The sequence below is a fragment of the Sprattus sprattus genome (genome assembly GCF_963457725.1).
Source record: "Sprattus sprattus genome assembly, chromosome: 20".
NCBI lineage: Eukaryota > Metazoa > Chordata > Actinopteri > Clupeiformes > Clupeidae > Sprattus > Sprattus sprattus.
Genome location: NC_137918.1, coordinates 26845209 through 26872781, shown reverse-complemented (window position 1 = coordinate 26872781; position 27573 = coordinate 26845209). Strand labels below are relative to the sequence as shown.

Sequence of the window (27573 nt, the reverse complement as noted above, 5' to 3'; positions counted from 1 at the left end):
CGAAACCTGAACATTTGTATACAGTAAAATTTTGTATTTCTGTTTTTGTATTGCTAAACACTATATCATGATGATATATATATATGATTACGTAATTTTAGTTCTACTGTGCACAAAATGGCAAAGATTCTGACACAACATTTTTACAGTATTGCAGTCCTTTTTCCACATTACATGTATATTCTGTACGTCAAAATGAGGTCAACTCTGTTCTGCAGTGAACAATCTCCCCCTGCCACCAGTTTGGGCCAGTGTGTTGATTCTGTAAAAATAGTGCAATAGGCTGTAAATACTGTACATTTACATAAAGTAATCAGAATTCAACGGTATATGTTGTAAAACACTTTAGTGAAACTACAGTATACATTGTATTGTGACAACATACTTTACAAAAGTATAGAAATTGTTGTTACCAAGAGTGCAAATACAGTGAAGCACAATACATTATATTGACTGTGAAGGCCAGCAAAGTGTCATTGTCATTGCTAAACGTACAAACAATTGATGCCACAGTATGACAGCTCAGGTTTGAAAGAACCCTTTGGCCAGCCTCTCAAATGGTGGTCATGATTCACTATAGATCAATGACTCTTGCCCTAATTTCATTTGAGCATCTTACACGAATGCCACATCCCCTGACAGGGGCCCCTCTACCTCTACCACAACCTCTTCCTTGTCCTGATCCTGGTGGCCTATTCGATACATGCTTACTGTAGTATCAACTTCGATCTATTGACCCTTTTTTAGAGGTTGAGAACTGCTTGATTAGTTTTGCACAGAGAGTTCACACAGGTGCTGACGATATTTAGAATATAGAGAGCAGTGCCAGTAGGCTGCTACTAAGTGTCTGCAATGTGTTGACATGGTTATTCAATTAGGTTTTGTGTCTTTCTCTGAGAAGTGTGTAAACTGTTTTGAAAAGTGTGTTAAAACTCAAAGAAATTTGTGTGAAAGCAATGAAAAATGGTTAACCCATTCGCCAGAGAAGACTCTTGCTGTGCAAAGAAGATGTGAGCATTAGATGAAGTTGACCCATGATTCGCTAAATGCCTGAAAACGATTGGGAAAAACTGTAGTAAAGTTCTAGTTGCACCTGAAAATGACTGTTAGCTGATGATCCAAGAGATCCATATTACAGTATATAGCTTGATGTTTTTCATGGTGTTATGTGCCTGAAAGATTTTGACAGTGGAGTAAACTATTTTGCAGGTGATGATGTACACAAGGAAATTAGGCCAACATGTTTAGCAGAGAACAGCGACTTGACTGAGAAACAACAGTCAGTTTAGACCAGCAAGATATATTCAATTGGTAATTGGGCTAATGGAAGGCAATTGAACCTAACCATTTTTAAAGATGTACTACATCATTTGAAATGTGTGCAAACTGTAGGCAATTGTACTTGTCATTTATAAGGATGTGCAAATACAATTGCAATGTGATTAAAGGAATGAGAAATTCCAATCTGTTGTGAACAAGTGCCCAGTGGTTTGGAGGTTTGCACGTGTTGTTTCGAGAATGTAATTTCTGTTTTGTGAAATTACCCAAAGCAATGGAGAAAAACTGTTATAATAATTTGTTAAACACTTGAAATGAGGCAGATTATTCTATAAATATTGCTGATAAATTATTCAGTTTACTGCTTTGTTTTGTTTGTTTGGAATCTTCTTTCCAACTATACTATTTAACTATTCAAGCGTGGTGCAATATCTACATTGAAATGTACATTGTAGGTACAATTGGTGCAATCCTTACGCAGGGCACAAAGACAATGTAGGTAACTTGTGAGCAGGCCCTGGATAAATGTGGGTGCAATTGTGTGTAAATAGTAGGCCTGCAGCGGATTTTAATTGTATCCGAATCCGTTCGGTTCGTTTACCACAGTTCGGAGCATTCTGGAGATCCAATGGTTTCAATGAAGGCATTGCCTTATGTAGCGTATTTTGTCTACTGTAGCCTACGTCCGATACAAAAGGGTGTTTAGGACCCAGCGGAATGCATTCTCTCCAGTGCTGCCCGAGCCAATGAGAATTTTCCCGCCCCTCCGTTCAGCCTGTCAGCGTTCAACAAACTGGGCTTTAAACTTTAAGCGGTCCATGACAATTTATGAATGGAAAAGATGAATGGAAATGACAATAAGAGGACATTTGAGGAAGCACCAGTCTCATTAAAGTCAGCCGTGTGGGATCATTTCGGTTTTAGTGTGGAGTGCGATGATCAGGGGAAAAAGACAGTTGACAAGCAAAGGACAGTATGCAAACACTGTTTCTCGTCCTTCGTTTACTCCTCGGGTAGCACTTCGAATATGGCAGGACACCTTCGCCGCAGCCACCCAACTATTAATGTGAGTGGAACAGCTAGAAAAGATCTGGGCTCATCTTCAAAGACCGTTCAAACATCAATCTCGTCGGCCTTTCAACAAAAATACCCTGTGGATTCGGACCGTCATAAACGCATCACCCAAGGGATCGGCATGTTCATCGCCAAAGATATGCAGCCATATTCTGTGGTGACTGACAAGGGATTCCGCTTTATGATGAAGACGGTTGAGCCTCGCTACAGCATACCTTCCCGGACATATTTCAGTCGGAAAGTGGTCCCAGGACTTTATGCGGTCTCTCGGGGTGAAGTTGAGGGGGAACTGAGAGTAACTGTCCATTTCATAGCAGACTGGGAGATGAAGTGTTACGTGCTGCAAACTCGTCCGGTGTACGAAAGCCACACAAGCCAACATTTGGCTGAAGAACTACGGCAAGCAGCCACCGAATGGAAGCTGGAGCGAGCGAACGTCACTATCCCTGTCGCCACGGACAATGCCACCAACATAGTGAATGCCATCCGTGACACTTCTGCCTTTGGCCCGCATATTCCCTGCTTTGCCCACACGCTTCACCTGGCCGCGAAAAAAGCTGTTTCCATCAATGCTGTGTCCCTCCTGCTGGGGATAGTCAGAAGAGTCGTCACCTTTTTCCACAAGAGCACCACTGCAGCCAACGTTCTGACACAAAAGCAACAAATGCTCAACATACCGGAACATAAATTGATCCACGACGTCCCGACCCGTTGGAACACCGCGCACAACATGTTGGTGCGGTATGTGGAGCAGCAACCTGCAATATTCTCTGCCTTGCTGGACAAGACGGTGAAGAAGACGGGGAAAGACCTGGCCATGCTCAGTGACGGCGAGATGAAGCTGGCAGAAGGCCTTATCCAGCTGCTTTCTCCACTAAAACAGATGACAACACTGATGAGCAGTGAATCAACAGCTACAACATCTATGATACTGCCACTCAAGACAAGGACACTACGAGCCATGACCGCAAACCCACAAGACAGTCCAATCATCAGAGAAGCCAAGCGAGCCGTCACAGCAGACTTGGAGAAAAGGTACACAAATCCAGATCTGATTGACTACCTGCACCGGGCTACAGCACTTGATCCCAGGTTCAAGTCTTTACCCTTCATTGATGAAGCTGCCTGTGACCAAGTCTACAAAGGCCTTGTTGCAGATATTCTGGACCATGAGCAACAGGTATTTATTTATTTAGTATATTTTAAACAACATAGACCTATATTTAAATACTTATATTTTAGAATATATGTAAGGGATAACGGCCGAAGAGCTGTGCAATTCTACAAAGATAATTGAACGACGCGGGGCTAAGAACGCACGACGCTCCGCAAAGTCCAATTCTCTTTGTTGAATTGCACAGCTCGTCGGCCGTTATCCCGCTTATCTCCCGTTTACAACATCCAAAATTGTTTATTATTATTATTTAGAATTTCCTTTATCTTTAGGAAACGTAATAACCTGATGAATTATTGATTTGAAGCCTAGTGCTCCCGTTAGAGAAAGTAGTGAGAAAGTAGTGCGTGGAACAGAACCCCCTCTAGAAAACAATGTAGCCTACCCATTGATCATGCTGATAATTTTAATACTATTAATTTTGCAGGTTGAAGATGAGGAAAAGCTGCCATCAGCATCAGCGTTGCCCCCTCCCCAGAAGAAGACTGCAATGTCTGACCTATTTGGGGAGCTTTTCACAACAGGGGAACAACATCCTAAACCTCTTTCGGCAACCATTGAGGGGGAGGTGGCATTATACAGAGCAGCGGAATCACTCCATATAGATGCAATCCATTTCAGTGGTGGAAATTACATCAGCACAAGTTTCCTTGTGTCTCAAAACATGCCAAAAGGTATCTCTGTGTCCCTGGAACCTCTGTTGCAAGTGAAAGAGTGTTTTCCACTGCAGGTGATATCGTGAGTGCAAGTCGTTCTTGCCTTTCCCCAGAAAATGTTGACATGCTTATCTTTTTACAAAATAACATGAAAACAGAATAGTGCCTATATTAGGCAGTTTATTGACTTGAAAGTGCACTTGTTTTTGCACATTTACTCTTTTATTTAAATTTTATAAGGCACTTTGTTTAATTGTGTTATTTATGTTTACATTTTATCAGCCACTTTGAAATGTTATTTATTTTCATTTAGTTCACTTTGGCACATTTAAAGGTTATGTTCACATTCTATCAGTCACTTTTATGTGTTATTTGGAAGTTCAAGGGTTTTTATCAGTTTATGAATCAAATTATGATCCATGTTTAGGATCCATGCGATTGATTGACCCCAGGATTGATGGGCCTATTCCATGTTTTTAATAAAATGCCTTTGATTTCACCAGTGCCTCTTATTTCATATTATCACCCTCAACAATGGGATTATCTTCTCTTGTTGGCTGATGGGGTGACCATTAATTTCGTATAAGTAGTTCCAGAAAAAAAATAATCACCTTTTCATATCAATGCGCTTATGAATGGTAACCATAACAACAGTAGTACAAGTAGCCTAACCGACGGTTGATTGACAAGTCATGGACGGCGGAAAAGACATCGGAAAAAACGATGAACAGAATAGATGATTTTGTGTAATAAAATGTTCTTGGTGATTTAACATTTGAACAATGGCTTGAAGAGGCATTTAATGAGACTGACAAGGGGAGATACACAAGTTTGACAGAAGAGGAAATTGGAAAGGCACACTTGACCGTAAGGGGCTATTTTACTGTAACTCTCGTGTAACGGTAGCTGTAATAGGTTGTTTTCTAAAGTTCAAGCGCACGATTCCTAAATTTAAAGAAAGTAATTGATACAATTATATTCTAAATATACGGGAGATAAATACAAACGGGTGATAAGCGGGATAAAGGCCTTCGAGGTCGACCGGTTCGATGGAAATAATGGACAGGTAGAGGCAACTCTGGCTTCATGCTGCGCTCGTCGCCAGAGTTCTAAGCCTCGTCGGCCGTTATCCCTTACATGTTACACTCAGTGCACCATGTTTTCAAATGCATTTGGGGAACATTTATTGCACAAAAAAGCCTTGCAAGTTGTCTGATTGCAGTCAATTAACACATTGCAAATAGCCTGTGGGTCTCATTCATTTTTGTGTTTCTCCCCCAAACCCTCCGTCAAAAAAAAGTCCGCCTTTTTACTATCACGGACATGATCCTAATCCGAACCCGTATCCGAAACCGAGGCTCAAAACGGTTATCTGAACCGAACTGTGGACACACTGATCCGTTTCACCCCTAGTAAATAGCAATACTGTCTTCACGAGGGCCACCAAGACACACCGGTTCTATCCTGACAACATCACCAATATGTTGGTAATCTCACCTGATTGGACAGATCAACCATTGAACAAAGTGTAGTGTCCTCCACGGTGGTCAAAATAAAGATCAACCACAAATCAGTCTCATAAAATATATCTAACATATCAATTTGGAACTCTGACTTATAATTAAATGAATAACTACAACCAAATGTACTTCATCAATAGCAAGGTTAAAGGTCTTTGTTCTGAATAGAAAAGGTTGGCAGCATTCTTTCATGTGTAACATTTAAATGACCAGCTTTTATAAATCAGAGCATTTATTAACACAATGACCAGAAATATTAAATATGGAATTGAATGAGTGTGTGTGAGCTCATGGGCTCGGGGTCGCGCTCTCGGGTGCACGCCAGAAAGAATGTGTGTGTGTGTGTGTGTTCCTTTGTCAATCACTGTAGTTCCGCCTATGTGCAGCGCAAAGTTCGAGTGTTCCCTTTGCGTGTGGGGCGACATGGATGTGTGATTACGATGCCGTGTTAGAAAAGGGAAATGGTTAGTGATGCATGCAAGACCCTATGTCTCTAAGAAGTAATACTAACGATAACCCTGGATGGTGTAGCAAAGCCAACTACGAAATAACCATTAAAATATATATATCAACAGTTATGTTCGGTGAACAAAACAGATCAAATACAAAGACAATGCCAAAGGTAAACATTCCTATGCTCAGCCAGTTAGGGGATATGCTAAGATAGCTTAAAGCCCAGTTATGTTGGAAGTTACCAGTCCTTGATTTGATGAGGCAGAGAGAATAGATGATAAAGATGTCCATACAGTAGATAAAGAAATGTTTTCCTACCTGTGATGTCGTCTTTGTTTCACTGAAGTTTAGTTTGGAGGATTCGATCGCTTGTTTTTTTTGCGGTTTGTCTTGACGATTTTGTGCCTTGCTTGATTTGCTCCCATCAGAGAGTTAGCTAGCAGGTCTTGTGTTAACACTCTACAGTCCAAGGCCTTTTAGACTTTTCTAAGTTGTCTGACATGCCTTGATGTTTTTGTACATTCCCCTTAACTAAAAACATTGATGCACAAATGGAATATATGATTCTATTCTCAAAGACCTCAGCAATAATATCATGTAAGTAAAAGGAATGTAGTTAAAAAAAGTTAAATTTAAATCAAATGTAAACATACCCTTGGAAAAACCTTGTTTCAAAGGTGCTCAGACTTTGTACAAAAACACATTGTAAGGATTTATTCACAAGACTTTTTATTTCTGAGCCTTGTAAACATAGGTGTTGGCTAAACACATGTTAGTTTAGCATTCAGAAAGTGTGTCTTATTTCACTACCACGTATTTATAATTTCAGAGTGTCCTTTGCCATTCCTAAGTCTGTGTACCTTCAAATGCATATTGATGAGTTGGTGTGAACAAACCTGTGACACCTCCATCAAAAACAAAGGCCATTGCCTAATGGCCCTAGAATGTCTTTGTGGCCCACTACCCCCTGAGGTGATCTTGCCACACCATGACCCAATGGAGATCACTGAATCACCATGCCCTTATCATACGAATAGCTGTCATTTGCTAATGGGTGGGTCCTTAGCAGCAGAAACCCCACTCAGATGCCGAAAAGTGCATCACATCAGTTCTATTCCCCTGACAAAGTGCTTATTTATTTTACATTTTTGAACTGTATATATTATAAAAGAAAAGGGTTCAATGTTTCCGTGGTTGTTCTTTTTATGTCTCTAAGACGAAAACTCCCGGAGCCCATTGTTTTTGACAAAAAAATTAAAATATCCCGGACGAGGTTTAGTGTTAAATGCTAGTGGCTAAACTTGCTTTCTCTCAGATCAACGCTGGATCTGTTAACGTTGACGGATCCAAATTCACTTTGAATGATATGACGTCATCCACTGGTGAACTGAATTGTGTTTCGGTTGCGTTCTGTTCCATGCGTTGCTTGTGCCGAAAGTTGAAAACATGTACATTTTTCAAAAGGCAACGCATGCGTCAGCTAATCACATGACATTAATGCAAATACGGCAGTGCAGGTGCTAGCCAATCAAATAGTGTTTTGTTCTAAAGATATGCGCCAGATACTCTCTCCATCATCTGTCAAGCAACGCATGTCATGTGAGCCAGGCGTTAATCTTTGTTAGCAGTGTGTTACTGGCTAATGAGAAGTTTTAGACATCGGAAAGAGCGTTGTCTGTTCTCTTTGTTGCGAGGCAACAAAAAGAGGAGGTTCTCACCAGGCGAACAAGAGAGAAAGATACATGGAACTAGTGGTCTTTGTGGTCCAAGTAGCATCAGGTTACAGTTTTACCTTAGGGGCGGTTTAAGTAGGTTCAGGATTAAACCATATGCACATTCCTGCAAATGAAACACAATGGATGAATTCCAGGTGTATCTACAGCATGCATGAAGAGAAAAATGTAGATGTAGTTGTAGCTGAAGACATTTCCCCACTATAACTGCTGTATATGTAAGTCTTGGGCTATCAATGACACAAAGTGACCCAAAAATGCAACCATAACAAACATTTTTATCCAAAGTTGCATACAATAGCATATTGCATTGCCCAGGAACTGAACCCAGGTCAGACACTTGTTCGTCAACAACAATAACCACTGTACCACTGATTACACAGGGTACATTTGCCACACTCAAGAGTGATGTATACAGTATTGTGAAAGGCAAACCAAAAGATCAATAAAGTTTATTCTTGGTGTCATGGCAACAGCTTGCCTTGAAACAATTATTGTATATGGAGTATTGTAGGTTTGGATAAGATGTGCTAAAGATATTTTGCTAAAGTATCAAGACAGGGGAGAATTTTGTGGTACTGTAAATGTGAAGTTCATAATTTCACCACTGATCAGCATTAGGGCTGCAGGACACTTCTAGTGGTAGTCCCATGAGATGTTGTTTCACTCACTGCACTGGTAAAGAAAAGTGTCTGCTCACTTTCTTTTGTACTAGTAGTTTACCACAGAAGATTTAGCATGGAGCTGAATTTCATATTTACTTTTTTAATTTATAATATACTATGTACAAGGTGTCATACGTTTCTTTCCTTTTGCAATGCAACACTAAACTGTGCAAAAATAGAGGATACAGCAACACATATGCATTTTGCAATTGTTCAAGTTGTCTGTTTTTTAGTTAATTGTACATTGAGTTATGAAGTAGTTTAGTGGCAGCATGAGTCACTTTTGGGTGAAGTATGAAGTGTTTTGGTGGTTGTTTTGCACCAAAGGTTAACTGATGTCCTGAGGTGTGTGTGAACAGATTTGGAGAAATGGGCATGGTATTGAGACAAGTGTGAACATGATTGGAAAAAACCTTTAGTATTTCATCAGTTGAAAGGAGAGGAGTGTTCATCGCAGAGCTCGGATCACATGGGCCAACCCTACGACCTTAGAATCTAACTGAGTCCGTTTATGAATGTTGTTTGTGATTTATCTGCTCTTATAATAAACTGGGTAACACTTTTTTATGAAGCCTGCCTTGAAAGATGATCTCTTGTTTCAGACTGTCTGGTTGTCTCATCACACACAAGGGCTGTTATTTCTTGGCCTCTGCCCTCAAATCAAACCCCTCCTACTTGAAACAGCTGGATCTGAGCTACAATCACCCAGGAGACTCAGGCGTCAGAGAGCTCACAGGCAGACTGAATGATCCCAACTGTAAACTAGAGACTTTCAGGTGAGTGTTGGAGTCCTTTACTATGCCTCAGGCCTGCTTGCAGACTCTTTGGTAGTAAGTGAGCTCCAGGGATGGGAGTGGAGCTCCTTCTCTGCTGTCTTGATGAGAAGTTGATAAGGATTGTCGCTGCCAAATGTGAGTCCCTGCCTGATGTGAGTCCGCATGCGCAAACACAAACACAAACGGTTCACGCATAATGTGGGTTTATTTACTGGTATATTTAATTGTGTTTTAAACGGTGACAAGCGCATTTGTTTACGTTTGAAATCTACCAAGGTTTATGATGTTACGCTTCAAGTTTATTGAATTATTAGTTAAGCAGTGCATTCATTACTAGTAACAGTAATACAACATAGCCCCATATGTTGACGGTGAGCCTTACACCGTGTAACAATTCCCCCTTCTCATGGAGAGTAAACAGTTACTAAACGCGATTAAGGTCACTGGCCGATCCTATTTTGCGCTTTCTAACACTGCTGCAGGCACAACTATTGAAGAACAAACACCATAGAGAGACAACCCGAGGTTTCCCCAACAACACGACACAAACACAGGGCAAATAAGTGCGTCTGACAATGTATTGAAAATGCAATGATCTTAAGCGCACTCTGGCGCACCATGACTACACACGTCGGAAACAAGCCGACCATTAACAAACATCGCCAAACAATTTACCAAACAAACACCCCAAACCCCACCCCACATTAAACCCCCCAATAGTCCCAAGTCTCGAGATTAAATCATATAAAGTCCACTCAAAAGTAGTTCAAAATAAGCACGATCGTTTAGTGGAAAAAACTAGTGTTCAATGGCTTACGACGTGATGAGAGGCCGCTCCGCACCGCCTCGGAAGCGCAATCTCACCCCTAACAACGTTCAGATAATAATCCACAATTTGGGGAAATCCACTGCTTGCTGCAATGCTGGAAGTAATCTGTGTCGCGGGTAATCCAGTGCCGGAAAGGCAGGGTAAATTCCAAACAATTGGGTCCTCTGAGCGCATTCGCCTCCACTCTCCACCTATACTCAGGTAAACAGCGACAGTTCTCTCGCGTCACGTCCCTCTTGCCCTTTTAAAGAAAGTGCAATAAGAGCCCCATGACCCCGAAACCCACGTTCCTCAGGTCAGCTGACTACAAACTCACATACATGGCGGGATACACATGAGAAAACAGATTACAATAATAATCTCATATTATGTGCCATGTAACAAGGTGAATTTTAGGCAACCTTTACAACAACACAATTAAAAATACCAGTAAATAAACCCACATTATGCGTGAACCGTTTGTGTTTGCGCATGCGGACTCACATCAGGCAGGGACTCACATTTGGCAGCGACAAGGATACTGGTTGGCCTCCTCAATTTCCTGAGGAAGTACAGATGCTCCTAGGAATTGAATGGTGCCCATCTTCACCAGTGCTGAGCCGTCTATGTGAATTCACTGATGATGTTGGTGTTGATGTCCTCTGTCCCTTCTCCTCAAAACCAGAATCATCTCTTTAGTTTTGTTGACATTGAGGGAAATGTTGTTCTTATGGCACCATGTCACTCAGCTTGACACCTCACTCCTGTATGCTGTCTCATCACCACCAGTGATCAAGCCTATGACAGCAAACCTGATGATGGAGTAGCTCTCATAGGAAGCAGTGCAGTCATGTGTGAATAGTGTGTAGAGCAGGGGGCTCAGCACACAATCTTTAGGTGTTACGACCACATGGCTCGATGTGAAGGTAACATAAAATGGGGATACCACACAAGAGTTAAGGTTTAAATAAAAGATAGTTTATTAAATAATTAAATCAAATACTTACAAAAAGTCAGTCTATGGGAGGCAACCAAAAGTAAAGATCAATGTGGTGCAGATCAGCATAGTGTATTTTAGGTGGTAAATTGGAACGAAGAGAGGACTAAAGAACAGGTGCTGCAGCCAACCCCAGTAGACCATCCCAGAGGATCAGAGAGAGCGAACTCACATCAGGAACTCTTTTTAAATGACCCCGCCAATCAGCTGCCATCTAGCCACGTTGGCCAGACCATACAGCTCCCCCTGTGGACTGGAGGGAGAGGGACAGCCCAAAGTCTGATTCACCAGGGTTTGAGTGACCAGCACGGGCAAGCTAGGCGTGACAGCCAGTGTTCATGATTAGTGTCTGTGAGGAGAGAGGCCCAATGCTGACAGATTGTGGTCTGTTAGTGTGGAAGTCCATGATCCAGCAGCATAGGAAGGGGATACGCCATGAGGAGTTTGTCTGCTTAGTGTGGGGGTAGACGATGGTGTTGAATATTGAGCTGCTGCTAATGAACCACATTCTAACATGGCTGTACACTGAAAACAAATCAGTTCACATTCTAAACTCACAGTTTTGTGCCTCAACTGTATTTTCTTCTTCCTTTTTTTTTTGAGGTATGACCATGGAGGAGAGTTCATGATTAAACCAGGACCGAGAAAATGTGAGTGAATTTTCATTTTCCCTTCAGAAATACATTCACATGATTGTATATGAACACATGGAAACATTGAGGTGTGTGTGTGTGTGTGTGTGTGTGTGTGTGTGTGTGTGTGTGTGTGTGTGTGTTTGTGTGTGTGTGTGTGTGTTTGAAAAAGAGAAAGAGGATGTGTATGTTTAAAGGTTTAGTAGTGCATGTGATCATGTTTGTGTGATCAGGCTGATGTTTCTTTGTTTTCACTTGGTAATTTTCTCATGCCATTTGACTTGATAAATCTAAAACATGAACATGAACATGAATGTGATCAAGTCGACTCCTAGCTCATACAGCTGGTGCTGAGCAACACACATACATTCATTTACACAAGGATGCACATACACAAACACGCATACACACACACATACACAAGGAAGCACATGCACACACACACACACACACACACACACACACACCACACACACACACACACACACACACACACACACACACAAACTCACACACATATACATACACACACATACACACACTCACACACACAAAATAGTACACATAAACTCCTTCCTGAGACACACACACACACACACATACACTCCTTTACACCCAAGTGATTTGCCTTCAAGCGATTACAACCATACTCCCTCTGACATAGACACACACACACACACACAAATCACAAATACACAAGGATAACAGACACACACACAAACATATACATACTCCTTCCTGAGTGACAGAGATTGACAGAAACATATGTATACCTTCCTGACACACACACACACCGGACACACACACACACACACAAATATCCCAAATACAACAAATACACAAGGATGCACATACACAAACACGCATACACACACACAAACACAAGGATGCACACACACACACACACATACACAAGGATGCACATGCACACACACACACACACACACCAGAGGTTCCGCTAGAGAAAAATGTTGCCGGTCAAAATGACCGTTAGAGTTTTCATTTGCTGGACATTTTAATAATAAGCCAGCCAAATATCTATTTCTGCTTCTAAATTAGCCTATTGAAGAAAACTGACGGCATGCGTAGCTTAAATAATAACATAATCAGGTAGTTTAGAATGCAACATGTTTATTTGCCTTAGTTTACAATGGGAAAAAACATTAATGTCAGATGCACGTTAATAAGTGACCTTTAATCGCAACCTGCTGTGGCGTTAAATTGAGCGCTGCAACATGGTCATTGCTCTGACTATGTTCAATGAGAGCAGTGATTCTAAAATTATTCGACCCTCTTGTGAATCCGTTGCGTCGTCCTGCCTTTTCGCAGTGCTAACAGAACATTTTATTGTGACTATCAATTACCTCGCATCGGAACTTGTCACTCCATAACGACATAAACGCCCGACATTTCGTCTTTTTCTCTGGTGAAGCTGTTCGAACATCTAGGGCTTCAGTTATTCAGTGTTTGGAAAGTTCACGTTCTACATGAACAAGTTCAGTTCATAGTTCATAATTCAAAGTTCACAGCTCCAAAAAAAATTACTTGTTCAGTTCGTTTTTTCAATATGCTGCAAGCTATAATTTTTCAAAATCTTTATCTGTCTGCAATACCGCTCTCGGCTCCTACGCAACACTATAATGAAATTAAATGCGTTCAGACGCAACACTGCAGGTATTACAGGTTCATCCTCGCCAGACGGTTTTCCCTCATCAATTGCGTTTGGCCTTTGAAAAAAGCTGTTAAGGCTAGTCTGCTTGGCCATGTTTGATCCTTCTCACTCAGTTCGCTCCTTGTTTGAAACCGACGGTTTGCGCTTTATTTAAAATGCAGCATATGCGTGTTGTTTAATAACTTTCTAACCGCAGATTAGCATGTTCCTTTAAAACATAATAAGGGCAGTGCACATTTGCTTTATAGGCCTAAATATTAGGATTGTTGTCAAATTCAGATTCACACAAATATCACAAGTACAGAAGGATCCACATATGCATACACACACACACATACACACACACATACATACATACAGACAGACACTCTCTCTCACACACTTACACACACGCACACACACATTCTCTTACATAGACATAAACACACACACACACATTCTTTTGCATAGACATAAACACAAAAACATACCAACACACCACACTCACACTCACACTCACACACACACATACACATAAACACACACACCCAGGTACAGACACACAGAAAGAGTGACAGATACACACAAAGACAACACATATACAAGGATGTACATACACACACAAACACTCACACACACACACACATGATCATTTATACTTACTGACACACCAACACACACATACACACACTCACACACACACACACACACACACACATGATCATTCATACTTACTGACACACCAAAACACACATACACACACACACAAATATCGCAGATGCGAAAGAATGCACGTACACACACACACACACACACACACACACACACTAACCTATATGCATACACACAACACACACACACACTCACAAAGATACACACACAAAAAGAATGTATATATGCGTCAAAAAATATATGTATGATACCTTGTGTTTACTAATACAAATATCACAAATACACAAGAATGCTCTGACACACAGACACACACACACAACGAAACACTGACACACCGACACACAGACACATAAGTTTATACATATACTTCCCGACACACACATACACAAACAAACACACACACAAGAGATCATACATACTTCCTGACACACACACACATTCTCTTACACAGACATAAACAAACACACACACACACACACAAATATCACAAATACACAAAAATACACAGACACACAAACTCACTCCCCTGCATGGATACACACACACACACACACACACACACGTACACACACACAATTACACACACACACACACAGAGACACACACACAAACACACACACAGAAGAGATCATTCATATACTTCCTGACACGTAAAACACACAAACACACACACACACAAATATCACAGATACGAAAGAATGCACGTACACACACTCACTCACACTCACACACACACAAACATAAACACACACATACACACACACACACACACACACACACACACTATTCTATATGCATGCACACAACAAACACACACACACACACACACACACACACTCACAAAGATACGCACACAAACAGAATGTATATACAGCCGCGGAAAAAATTAAGAGACCACTTCAAAATTATCAGTTTCTCTGGTTTTACTATTTATTGGTATGTGTTAAAGTAAAATGTACATTTTAGTTTTATTCTATAACCTACTGGCAACATTCCTACCAAATTTCAAATAAAAATATTGTCATTTAGATCATTTATTTGCAGAAAAATGACAATTGGTCAAAATAGCAAAAAAGATGCAGTGTCTTCAGATCTCGAATAATGCAAAGAAAAAAAGCTCATTCATTTTTAAACTACACAATACTAATGCTTTAACTTAGGAAGAGTTCAGAAATCAATATTTGGTGGAATAACCTTGATTTAAAAGCACAACTTTCATGTGTCTTGGCATGCTCTCCACCAGTCTTTCACATTGCCGTTGGGTGACTTTATGCTACTCCTGGCGCAAGAATTCAAGCAGCTCGGCTTCTTTTCATGGCTTGTGACCATCCATCTTCCTCTTGATCACATTTCAGAGTTTTTTTATGGGATTCAGGTCTCGAAATTGGGCTGGCCATGACAGGGTCCTGATCTGGTGATACTCCATACACACCTTTACTGGCCTGGCTGTGTGGCATGGAGCATTGCCCTGCTGGAAAAAACACTACTCAGAGTTGGGGGACATTGTCAGAGCAAAAGGAAGCAAGTTTTTCTTCCGGAACAACGTTGTACTTTGCCTGGCTGAGGTTTGTAAAAGATCATAAGGATTGAACCAAAGCGGACTGGAGGGTCTCCTAGTTCGTCTTCTCTGATGAGTCCAATTTTCAGCTTTGCCCAACACATGGTCGTCTGATGGTTAGACGGAGACCTGGAGAGGCCTACAAGCCACAGAGTCTTGCACCTACTGTGAAATTGGACTCATCAGAGAAGACGAACTAAGAAGAACCTCCAGTCCGCTTTGGTTCAATCCTTATGGTCTTTTACAAACCTCAGCCAGGCAAAATACAACGTTGTCCCGGAAGAAAAACTTGCTTCCTTTTGGGCGTGGTCCTGTAACGACTGGGGGGCTGGCCTTCCAGGATAAAAGCCATCCAGTTTTCAAGATGGAGGCTCGCTCTCGCCTCGCAAAAAGACAGACGCTGGCACACTCTATACTCTAGTCTCTTGACTGTTTACTGTTAACTCAAATGCTCCATTGTAACTCTGTTAATTTTCCTGATATTGTTTCTTGTTATCTGGTGGTTATTTCCAGCACATTATTAGTTGTTAGTTAGTTAGTGTAGGTAAGTAAGTTGGACTGCGGAAGACTCACTTCTTGTTTTGCCTGTCTCGTGTTTTGTACGTCAGGCACGGGAGCCAGGCAAGTTCACACCACCAACACAGCAAGCGTGAGGTTTTCTTTTTTCCATTTTCCTTTCGGTCTTATAACCACGTTGTTTTGTATGTTATTGGGGCGTTTTTGTTTGTTGTCAGTAAACTTATACTTTTGTTCACTAAATCACACTGTGACGATTTCGGGTTGAGATTCGTAACATAATTTGGGGGCTCGTCCAGGATATGAATATATGCGTATTCATTTTTTTCTCTCGCTAAGAGCTTTGATGCGCATATTGATTTCTGCTTTATATGGTGGAAATGTTTTTTCTCTGTCAACCGCGCATTGGTTACCTTTTGACTTTCATAGTCATCAAAGCAGTTTCTGTCATAAGTCCTTTTTCCATCAAAAAGATAATGCGCTTTAAAATGATGCGCATCAAAAGTTAGTGCGACATATGTGATGGAAAAAGGGTTATATCGCTCTAATGCCGATTTTGTCGCACTAAGTTAATTCGCTCTGCAGAGGTGGTTTTGGGGAAGTTCTAGCGACATAAAAGTAATGGAAAACGGTTGAAGCGATATAGAATGTCGCGCATGCGCATTGACAACGAGACTTAAACTAGTGTCCTCTAGTGGGTTTTAGGAAGAGAAATTAACTAATTTAGATTTAAAATATGGCACAAAAATAAACATTTAAAAGATATCTGCCGAGATAGGTGCTAATTATACTGTAGCATGGTAGAGATTTGCAGCTCAAGTGAGTAGGTAAACGTTGTAAGCTAGAGTTCACTAGCTAGTTATAGCTGGCGGAGCTACTGTTATATCCAGCAGCTGATTATGGAAGCTATCACCGTCTGTCTGCAGGCTCGCGAGGAGGCTCACTTACTCACCACCAAACAGAGCAGGGCGCTTACCATTACAGTCTCAAACAGGCTAATAACTAATTTGAAGACGACATACACATGCATGCCGTCATCTTAAACTTGAACACAAGGAAAATGCATCTGGCAGAAATGAAAAAAGCCATTGTCCTACCATGTTTATTGTAGATGTATTTATCTCAAAAGCACGTTAAGCTAAAAGCACAAGACTTCTTCTGACTTTATGACCTGTCAAATTGATCTACTATGCGGTTGGCTCTAGCCTAGTGGTGTGGTGGTGAAGTGAGTCATGCTGCCTTCATGAGCATAAGGTAGGCTACGGTCTGGCTATGTCCCGTGGCATGGTATCCTCAGGGGATCCTGCTGAGAGATCGCTGGTTCAAAAGCAGGACGTGAACTATATGAGTTGCACTGGAAACGTGGACGTGCAATGCCCCTGTCATAGTGGCAGACAAACGTTTGCCTTTAAATGAAATTATCTTCCCATATATTTTCTACTGGCATTGTAGTATTACCAGTTGGATGCCAACATACCGTAGCCTAGCCTACTTGCTTAGGTAGCCTACTTACTTAATATCAGAGCAGAAGCCGGGTAAACCAATTTTTTAAATCATGTTGATGCTTTGTTTCTCGACTTTATTTCTTGATTTATTCCCGTTTGAGTAAGTTATTCTGATAAATGAGGCGAGAAAAACAGTGTTACTGCTTTTATTGTCAGCTCCAAAAGTAGCTACTTTACGGTCTGAGAAAACGTTGACCCAGATGACGTGACGTTAAGTTTTAATGCGAAGTTTTAAATTTGATAAACACACAATAAGGGCTTGTCTCCTCGCCGATTTGAACAGCCATTCGAGAAACAACTGTCTGGCATTTTACTTCCTAAGTCAGACAATTTAAAAGCGGAGATATTAAACCATGCCAGACTTAATTATTCCACACATTTTTGAACCAATGCAATTACTCGTTTCAGCCACCCCTGCCCCCCCCGCGCAAACTCCGCCGCTGCACTTGAGCGGTGTCGCTGCCACATCTGCGGCGATGGGCGCCGAGGTAACGCCAGGCAGGCCTCGACCAGGCTCAGCAGTTCCACCCTTCTTGCCCTCATCCTTCGCCGCAATACTATGATAGCTGTGATCAGCTGACATATTACCATTAAACATTGTAGGCTGGCCATTCGGTTCTCCATTATAAATACTAGTATGAAGTAGGCTATACTCGATCAGGAAACATCTATAAAAGTATGAGATCAATCAATAGCTTGCGCTGACAACGAATCGACCTCAGTCTTACTCATCACTCCTGGTTGAGTGAAATATGAATTCGGGCTAGTATGGAGTTCAACATTAGTGTTAAGAAAGTTTAATTTAAATCACTGTAGGCCTACGTATCGAAGTGCAGCAAAAAAGAACCTAGAGGCTTGCGAACATCGGTCCCTCCCTGCGCTGCTGTAACCGTCCCAGAAGGTTCTATTGCGCTACATTGTTGATGGAAAATCATCTAGCGGGTCAGAAAAATGCGCTTCAACACGGGGCATTGTGACACAATTTTAATTCGCTACAATCATTCTGTCGATGGAAAACCGTTAGGCGCTTCTTATGTCGCTACAAATTAATTCGCTTTAAGATTTAATTCGCTTGAAAATCTGATGGAAAAAGGACTATAGTGTGGTTGTTATTATAGTGTGCCCAGCTCTGTCTGTGTTGTGATAAACTGTCGCTTCTGTGGCTGTTTATATCGCTATCGCAAAATGTTTAGTCTGGACGTATTCTCTTACACAGACATAAACAAACAAACACACACAAACACACACACACACAAACACACACAAACACACACACACACAAATATCACAAATACACAAAAATACACAGACACACAAACTCACTCCCCTGCATGGATACACACACACTCACACATACACACACACAATTACACACACACACACACACTCACACACACACATACACACACACACAATCACACACAATTGAAGCATGCACTCACACACAAAAATATACACACTTCTTCTCATTCTCCTCCCAGGATTTTTAACACACACACACAAACACACACACACACACACACACACACACACACACACACACACACACACATACATATATATATATATATACACTCCTCTCATTCTCCTCCCAGAATTTTGAGCACAGAAACACACACACACATGTCTGTTGGATCTGTGTGTGATGGTGTGTATGTGTGTTTGAGCATGTGTTTGGTTGTGTGCAAGCAGGAAGAGGTGTGTATCTGAACATCTGTATGATTGTGTGTGTGCGTGTGTGTGTGTGTGTGTGTGTGTGTGTGTGTGTGTGTGTGTGTGTGTGTGTGTGTGTGTGTGTGTGTGTGTGTGTGTGTGTGTGTGTGTGTATGGCTGGAGTGAAACAGTCCCTTTTCTACCCCATATTCTGATGTTCTCTCCTCTTGTCTGCAGATGCCTGTGAGCTCACACTGGATCCAAACACAGCATACAGAAACCTCCATCTGTCTGAGGGGAACAGGAGGGTGGAGTGGAGACATGAGGTCCAGGCATATCCTGATCATCCAGAGAGATTTGATAAGTGGACTCAGGTGCTGTGTAAAGAGGGTGTGTCTGGACGCTGCTACTGGGAGGTTGAGTTGGGTGGTAGTGGGGCCCGTGTAGCAGTGGCATATAAGAGCATGGAGAGGAAAGGGAGGATGGGGAAAAGCATGTTTGGAGGTAATGAGAAGTCCTGGAGTCTGTATTGCTCTGATAACCGTTACACTGTCTGGCACAATAATAAGAAGACTGACATACCTGCCCCCTCCTCCAGCAGAATAGGAGTGTACCTGGACTGGCCAGCAGGCACTCTGTCCTTCTACAGCGTCTCCTCTGACACACTCACCCACCTGCACACGTTCCACTCCACATTCACTGAGCCCCTCTATCCTGGGTTTGATGTTTGGCCTGATTCCTCAGTGTCCCTGTGCCAGATCACATGACCTCCTGATCCTGCAGGATCACCAGAGTCTGCAGAAGAGTCACACACTCCTGTTCAAACACCATTGTGTGATGCTGTGATGGAACATATTGATAATGAATATATAATATTTGAGCCTATTACAGGTTGATTATCATGTTACTATGGAGACAAAGGTTAATTAAGCATCACTGTATTCATAGTTAAACTGTTCAAAATATGCCAGGGAATAAAAGAGGTGTGAATCTCTCTCTGTCTCTCTGTATATGTGTGTGTGTGTGTGTGTGTGTGTGTGTGTGTGTGTGTGTGTGTGTGTGTGTGTGTGTGTGAGAGTGTGTGTGTGAGTGTGTGTGTGTGTGTGTGTGTGTTTTACCAATGTCACTCACCAGTCACTGTGTGTGTGTGTGTGTGTGTGGGGGGATGTTACAAATGTCACTCACCAGTCACTGTGTGTGTGTGTGTCAGTGATGCGCGGGCACATGTCTAAATGACCCGCGACCGCCAGGCGTTTTCGACTAACTCGACCGCAACTCGACCGAAAATATGAATTATTAGAATGTTGTACCCGCCCCGCTTACCGACCCGCTTATTATATATATATATATAAAAAAAAAGTTGTTTATGCTGTTGTTTAGCTAGCGGTATTTGGTTATGCAAAACCCAGTAGGCCTATAGATTTCGCATTAAACGTGTACAATGACGTTAATTCTGAGCTGTTTGGCGTGGGGAACCAGCATTATTAGTTTAGCCTATGCCTATTGTTTTCATCCCGCAGCTTTCATGCAAAAGTTAATAAGGATTTCCGTCAAAGTGGATGCTCCGATGAAACCCTCCCAAACACAAAGGCAGGAATAACATATTTCAAAAAACTTTATTCACCTCAAACAGGTAGGCCTAAATAATGTGCATTCGTGCAAATAAAAAATAGGCTACACAAAACGAAAACTGAAGATAGCCTATATGATAAGACTAACCTGGGCTGAAACAACGAAATAGTGTTAATTGCTTATCAAAATAAGCTTGTAAAATGTTCACAAAACGAAAATGTGTTGGTCAAAATAAGATAGGCCTAGTCACAGAATATTAAAAACAAAGGCAGCGTGCGCAGCATATCACTGCGTGCAATTTGTACACATTACATTTGACTAATTAGTTTTAGCTTTCCTCGCGCTGTGCAGAAATAAAATAGAATTAACTGTCTCTGGGTTGAGACGGTTCCTTCTGGCCTCGATTACACGGCCTGCAGAGCTGAATGCGCGCTCACTGGCTGCACTTGACGATGGAACACACAGGATCCTCCTCGCCAACGCACGGGGCTTCGGGAAGGTGTGAACCTGTCTCTCCCAAAATGTAAGCAAGCGGTCTTCATCGCAGTCTTCAGGTGTAAACTGCGCTGCGAGGTATCTCTCTACTTCATCCTGTGTGCCTACACCGCCACAGGAATCATCCGCCCATTCTGCAAAGTCCACTCTAGGTCTTTTCTTTCTCTGACTGCCGACGGCTATGGAAGAAATAAAAGCCAACACTTGTCACATGTCAATTACAAGCCTCAAAATCATCCCATTCATCAATAATAACGTAGCCGATGCACTTACCCTCGTCGGTAGGTGTCCGTGGTGCTGAAGTGGTTGTGGTCGGAGTCTCAGGACAGTCCGCTGCTTCGTCAGATACAGGGTGTATGAGGTCGCCAATGACGCTATGGAGATTTGTTCTTTCATTCTCGGTCAATATTCTGAGACTTTTGAACCGGGGACAGAGGAAGAGTGCGATTTTGTGCGTGTCTGTGATGAGTAACTTCTCACGGAGTAGATCATGTGCACGCCTTCGGAGCAGAACCATGTACTCGGGGTCTCCAAAGACTGGTTGGCAGTGCGCTCTCAGTCTGTAAAACCACAGAATCACCAAATGCAGTGTGGGGTAGGCCTCTCCCTGCAACTCCTCAGATGCTTTTCTTGAAAGGTTCCAAAAAATCAATCACGGCCGTGAGTGTGTTTTGATAAACGCCTTCCATGCGCTCAGACTGCCCCCTGCTTTCAAGTAGCTCGTAAATCTCCCTAAATTGTGTCATGACGGATTTGAGCATATCTATTTTGCTGTTCCAGCGCGTCTCGCACTCTTGAATTAAGGCATGTGGTAGAGTTGTGGTCGCACTGGCTTTCTTCAGATATTTCACAATGCCCTTACACCCGTCCATCATCTCAGTCACCTCCTCAATGTCAGATCCACTGAATGTGTGTTTCAGGACTGTGTTCAGAATATGGACTGAGCACGGTATCCAGTGGTAATTTTTCAGGGCGGCTTTTATGTTAGAACCTTGATCACTGACGAGCACCACTTGATCAAATGCGATTCCATAAGACTCTAGCTGGTCATGAATTTGTTCGTGGATGTTTAACGCTGTTTTGGGCATTGTGGAATCAAATTCCACTGTGCACATAACACGGCTTGCCAGCTTCCAATCGTCGGTGACGTAATGGCATGTCAAGACAGTGTAGGACCTCCTGTTAAAATCATCAGTCCACATGTCAGTTGTTATTGCGACCCCCCCACCATCACAAAGCGCCGACTTCATGTCATTTGATAAGGCCTCTTTCTCGACCGTGGCCTGTTTTTTTGCTCGGTCACACACCGTCTGCCTATGCGGAATGACTGCATCTGCGTCGACTGATCCATAACGTGCACCAATGTTGATGAGACCCTGGGCCACTTTAGTAAAACCTTTCCCCGAAACAATATCGAAAGGGCGCAGATCTGTACAACAAAAGTCCACACAGTCATCCACAAATTTGCTCTTCACTTGGAGTGGAATTTTCCTGTGGTCAGCACGCATGAAAGCATCTATGCTTTGAGGTCTGGGTGCAGTGATGCGATTAGACTGTGAAGGCTTACCGGTGCCGCATTTGTGACGGGCCATGTTGGTCGTGCCGACTTTGTGGCTGTCAAACTTGTAGAGTGTATCGCACGAAGTGCACATAACGTAGCCGGCACTAATGTCATCTTTATTTATAACCTCTGCAAATGTTTCCCACACTTTGCTTTTTCGGTTCTCATGTTTTTTGAGTTTCCACTCTCCTTTCTTCAACTTCTCCCTAACCGATTCCATCTCCCTTACAACTGGCGCGAATAAGGGACACAACCTCTCCAAGTGCTAAGAAGGGACACGACCTCTCCAAGTGCTTGCCACGCGCAAGGTCGTGTCCCTTCTTCGCGCCAGTTGTCATGCAGTCAATGATGTCTAATTTGTCTTTTATAAAATATATGTTTACAATCTAATTAAATACAAACGTTTCGTCGGGAGTTTTTTATTTATTTATTTATTTTCACCGGCTCGACCGAATGCGACCCGAATATAATTAAAAATATTTTTTGATGACTCGTCACCGCGGGTGACCGCTCATTTTGGATCAGCCCGCGCATCACTGGTGTGTGTGTGTGGGGGGGGGGGGGGGGGTGTTACCAATGTCACTCACTCACCAGTCACTCATTTTATTTCATTCTTGTGTCATCCCTTTCTAGTTCTATCTATGATTGAGGGAGGGATGATTTACAAATCCTTCACAAATGACAAACTGACGTGACATGTAATCTCCAAAAGGTGTTTGTGTGTGTGTGTGTGGGTCTGTGTGTGTGTGTGTGTGTGTGTGTGTGTGTGTGTGTGAGTCTGTTATGTATGTCCTAACTCTGACTGCTTACTTGTTTTAGTACCTACCTACCCCACTCATACACACACACACACACACACACACACACACACACACAAACATGGACAAGGACAGACTAAGAGACACTCACATAGAAACACACACACACACACACACACACACACACACACAAACATGGACAAGGATAGACTTAGAGTCACTCACATAGAAACACATACACTCATTCACACACAACAGATTACACATATTCTCCTTCTTTTAAACATTTCTGAGGGGGACATTAAAGTAACATGTGGAAATGTATTCATGGGAGAACACACAAAAATGTAGTCCAGACAGCGTCTCACAGAAGAACGGCTGGGGCAAGGCAGTGGATCACAACACCGGGGTAACTGACCTCAGAAGTATGGCTGATCAGCCATTATGCACACACACACACACACACACACACACAGTGTTATGTCCTGTTGTGAATTGTGACCTGATTTGTAAGTGGATATCACCACATTGTCGTAACATCATGTCACCACTAGATGGCAGTAGTGCACTACATTTCATGGTGATGCGTATTCAGCCTTTCACCACCAACAACCCATTTAGATGCCCTGATTGTAAATGATGTTAATGCCAATTTACACTAATGTGTTCTGTAGGCAAATCCACATGATTGATCCATAACATAAAGATCTAAATTAACTTTTAATCAACTTTCCTTTCTCCTCCCTTGTGAAGGCCTCCCTTCCAAACACAACAAGGCTGTAACTACAGTATTTATTGAACAGGGTATTGATGTCTTCTGGAAATGAAGTTATAAAAACTGAGTTCCAATACCCACATACGTAGTTAGGCCTATCCTTGTTGCTGAATAGGTTTAACGTCATGGAAAGTAAATCATCTATTTAATTACCTGTTTTATTGCATACTACACATGGCATTTAGTAATAAACAGGTCATATTTTCCCCACTAATTCTTAGGCTTTAACCCCCTTTGGTTTAGTAGTCTGATTTCTATTTACCACAACTAGTGTTCTACAAAAATATGAAGCGTCTTTTCTATGGAAGACTGCATCAACTGATCTGATGTTGGATTGAAGGCCATTGAAGCTACATGAAATACCCAGACCTGCAGAGCAGGTGTCAATGCAGATGAATTTGCAATGGAGACCTGAGTCAGGAGCTGGGTCCTTCTAGAGAATGCTGTCATGACCCGCCTCATGAGCCGCAACATAACTGGGAGCCAGACCACAGAGTGTACAAACACAGGTTTATTTCAATAAAACTAAAATAGGGGATAAAATAGTGAATGCAGGAAAAATCAGGAAAAAAAACAGAGTGCGCACCAGCATCAAACGCATGGTGAGAGTGCAAGGCTACCTTCTGAAGGCCAACAGCTTACTTTTACTTTTCATGACATCACGTTCACGCACAGACGTATCTACCTGCATCTGCGATGCAGACTGCACTGAAGAAGAGGGTGTTGTTGCCTGGTGTGTTTTCAGTGTGCTCAGAGTGTTTGCCAGAAAACTGTGAGTGTTTCAAAACTAGTCCTGTCACTACTTGTGCTACTTGCTTGAGCTCAGAAACAACAATGTAATTTATGTTTACAACAAGAAATGCATCGCTACATGCTGTATGTGGAAATGTTTTAATGGGTTTATAATGTACCTGTTTTAGAAAAAACATGTATAACTAGAATGCGTTTCGTGAACGAACTGCGAGAGTGTGCTTGCTCTGTTGCGGCCATGACCGAGAGAACAAGTGCCTTGTAATTGGGGCAGGTGTCAGCTCTCCAGCTCAACCTGCTGGATGAGCATGCACAAATGAGTATGCATGAGTGAGTATGCATGAGTGAGTAAACATGAGTGAGTATGCATGAGTGAGTATGAATGAGTGAGTAAACATGAGTGAGTATGCATGAGTGAGTATGCATGAGTGAGTATGCACGAGTGAGTATGCATGAGTGAGTATGCATGAGTGAGTAAACATTAGTGAGTAAACATGAGTGAGTATGCATGAGTGAGTATGCACGAGTGAGTATGCACTAGTGAGTATGCATGAGTGAGTAAACATGAGTGAGTATGCATGAGTGAGTATGCATCAGTGAGTATGCATGAGTGAGTATGCATAAGTGAGTAAACATGAGTGAGTATGCATGAGTGAGTATGAATGAGTGAGTATGCACGAGTGAGTATGCATGAGTGAGTATGCATGAGTGAGTAAACATTAGTGAGTAAACATGAGTGAGTATGCATGAGTGAGTTTGCATGAGTGAGTATGCACGAGTGAGTATGCACTAGTGAGTATGCATGAGTGAGTATGCATGAGTGAGTATGCATGAGTGAGTATGCATGAGTGAGTAAACATGAGTGAGTATGCATGAGTGAGTATGAATGAGTGAGTATGCACGAGTGAGTATGCATGAGTGAGTATGAATGAGTGAGTATGCACGAGTGAGTATGCATGAGTGAGTATGCATGAGTGAGTAAACATAAGTGAGTAAACATGAGTGAGTATGCATGAGTGAGTATGCATGAGTGAGTATGGACTAGTGAGTATGCATGAGTGAGTAAACATGAGTGAGTAAACATGAGTGAGTGTGCATGAGTGAGTAAACATGAGTGAGTATGCATGAGTGAGTCAACATGAGTGAGTATGCATGAGTGAGTAAACATGAGTGAGTATGCATGAGTGAGTATGCACAAGTGAGTCAACATGAGTGAGTATGCATGAGTGAGTATGTATGAGTGAGTATGCACGGGTGAGTAAACATGAGTGAATATGCATGAGTGAGTATGAATGAGTGAGTATGCATGAGTGAGTAAACATGAGTGAGTATGCATGAGTGAGTATGCATGAGTGAGTATGCACGAGTGATTATGCATGAGTGAGTATGCACGAGTGAGTAAACATGAGTGAGTATGCATGATTGAGTAGAGCCCTGGTATGGAAGGTGTCTCTTAATATTCCTAGTTATACAGTTGAGTGGCGAGGGACAGAGAGAGAAGAGGAGCCTTGAGACCTTGGCGCAGGTGTCAGTGAAGCACAGGTGCAAGCCAGTTTAATGACCCTATTATGATGTCATAATGGCACAGAGTTCTGCCATGCAAGTCTATGGAGAAAAAAGGTGATGGAAAAAGAGGAATAAAAAAGGAGTGGCGCGGAGTACCGCCACGAAAAGTCATAGCAGGTTGCACCGGATCAGGCCAGAACATGCAAACATGCAGAATACAAACAGCACTGAAACTGCAGTAGACAGAAATGCGTGATGTGAAAATGACGAGTTGTTCCTATTAATCACACTTTAAACACACACAAAATAATTATGAGGACATTTTAAAACATTAATACATGATTAACTACATCTTTATGTTATTCACTTGTTCTTACTTAAGTAATCTAACTAATATTATCTGTCCTAATGATCTGTACCTATCCCCCCCCCCCCCCACCCCAACCCCAAATACATTGTATGCATAAGCTTATACGTATTCACACACACTGCCACAGGATCAGCGTCTATGTTTATAAAACACTGTCCCGAGTTGGTTGCTATTTGAGGGTTATGGAATAATGCGAGTTCAACATCAGCTGGAGTTTGCAGAGGCTTCAGTATTTATCGATGGCTTCGACCAGGTACACTTGGTGGATACCTCTAATGCTAGCACCATGAATCAGCTAGCACCTGATTAAGCCCGAACAGAGGGCAACTATCTTATTTATTTATTTAACTAAACATTGGCCTGTTGTATAGGTCTAGTTTATATATTTAGAGAGATTGATGTCATGTCAAGCCAAAAATACCTGGCTAAGTTGTAAAGATGCACATGCAGGGACTTAGACATGAA

General features: G+C 42.0%; 1 protein-coding gene across 1 annotated transcript in view; it reads left to right on the top strand.

The window, feature by feature from the left end:
- Positions 1–20088, top strand: part of LOC308381738 (uncharacterized protein) — a gene marked incomplete at both ends in the record, with an annotated part of 29049 nt that extends 8961 nt beyond the window's left edge. The window contains 5 exons of the mRNA XM_080859306.1: positions 2203–3532; positions 3954–4018; positions 9156–9329; positions 11738–11784; positions 19559–20088. Of these exons, the coding sequence (XP_080715432.1) occupies positions 2203–3532; positions 3954–4018; positions 9156–9329; positions 11738–11784; positions 19559–20088 (2146 nt within the window). The remainder of the gene's footprint in view (positions 1–2202; positions 3533–3953; positions 4019–9155; positions 9330–11737; positions 11785–19558) is intronic.
- Between the last annotated feature and the right edge of the window lie 7485 nt (positions 20089–27573).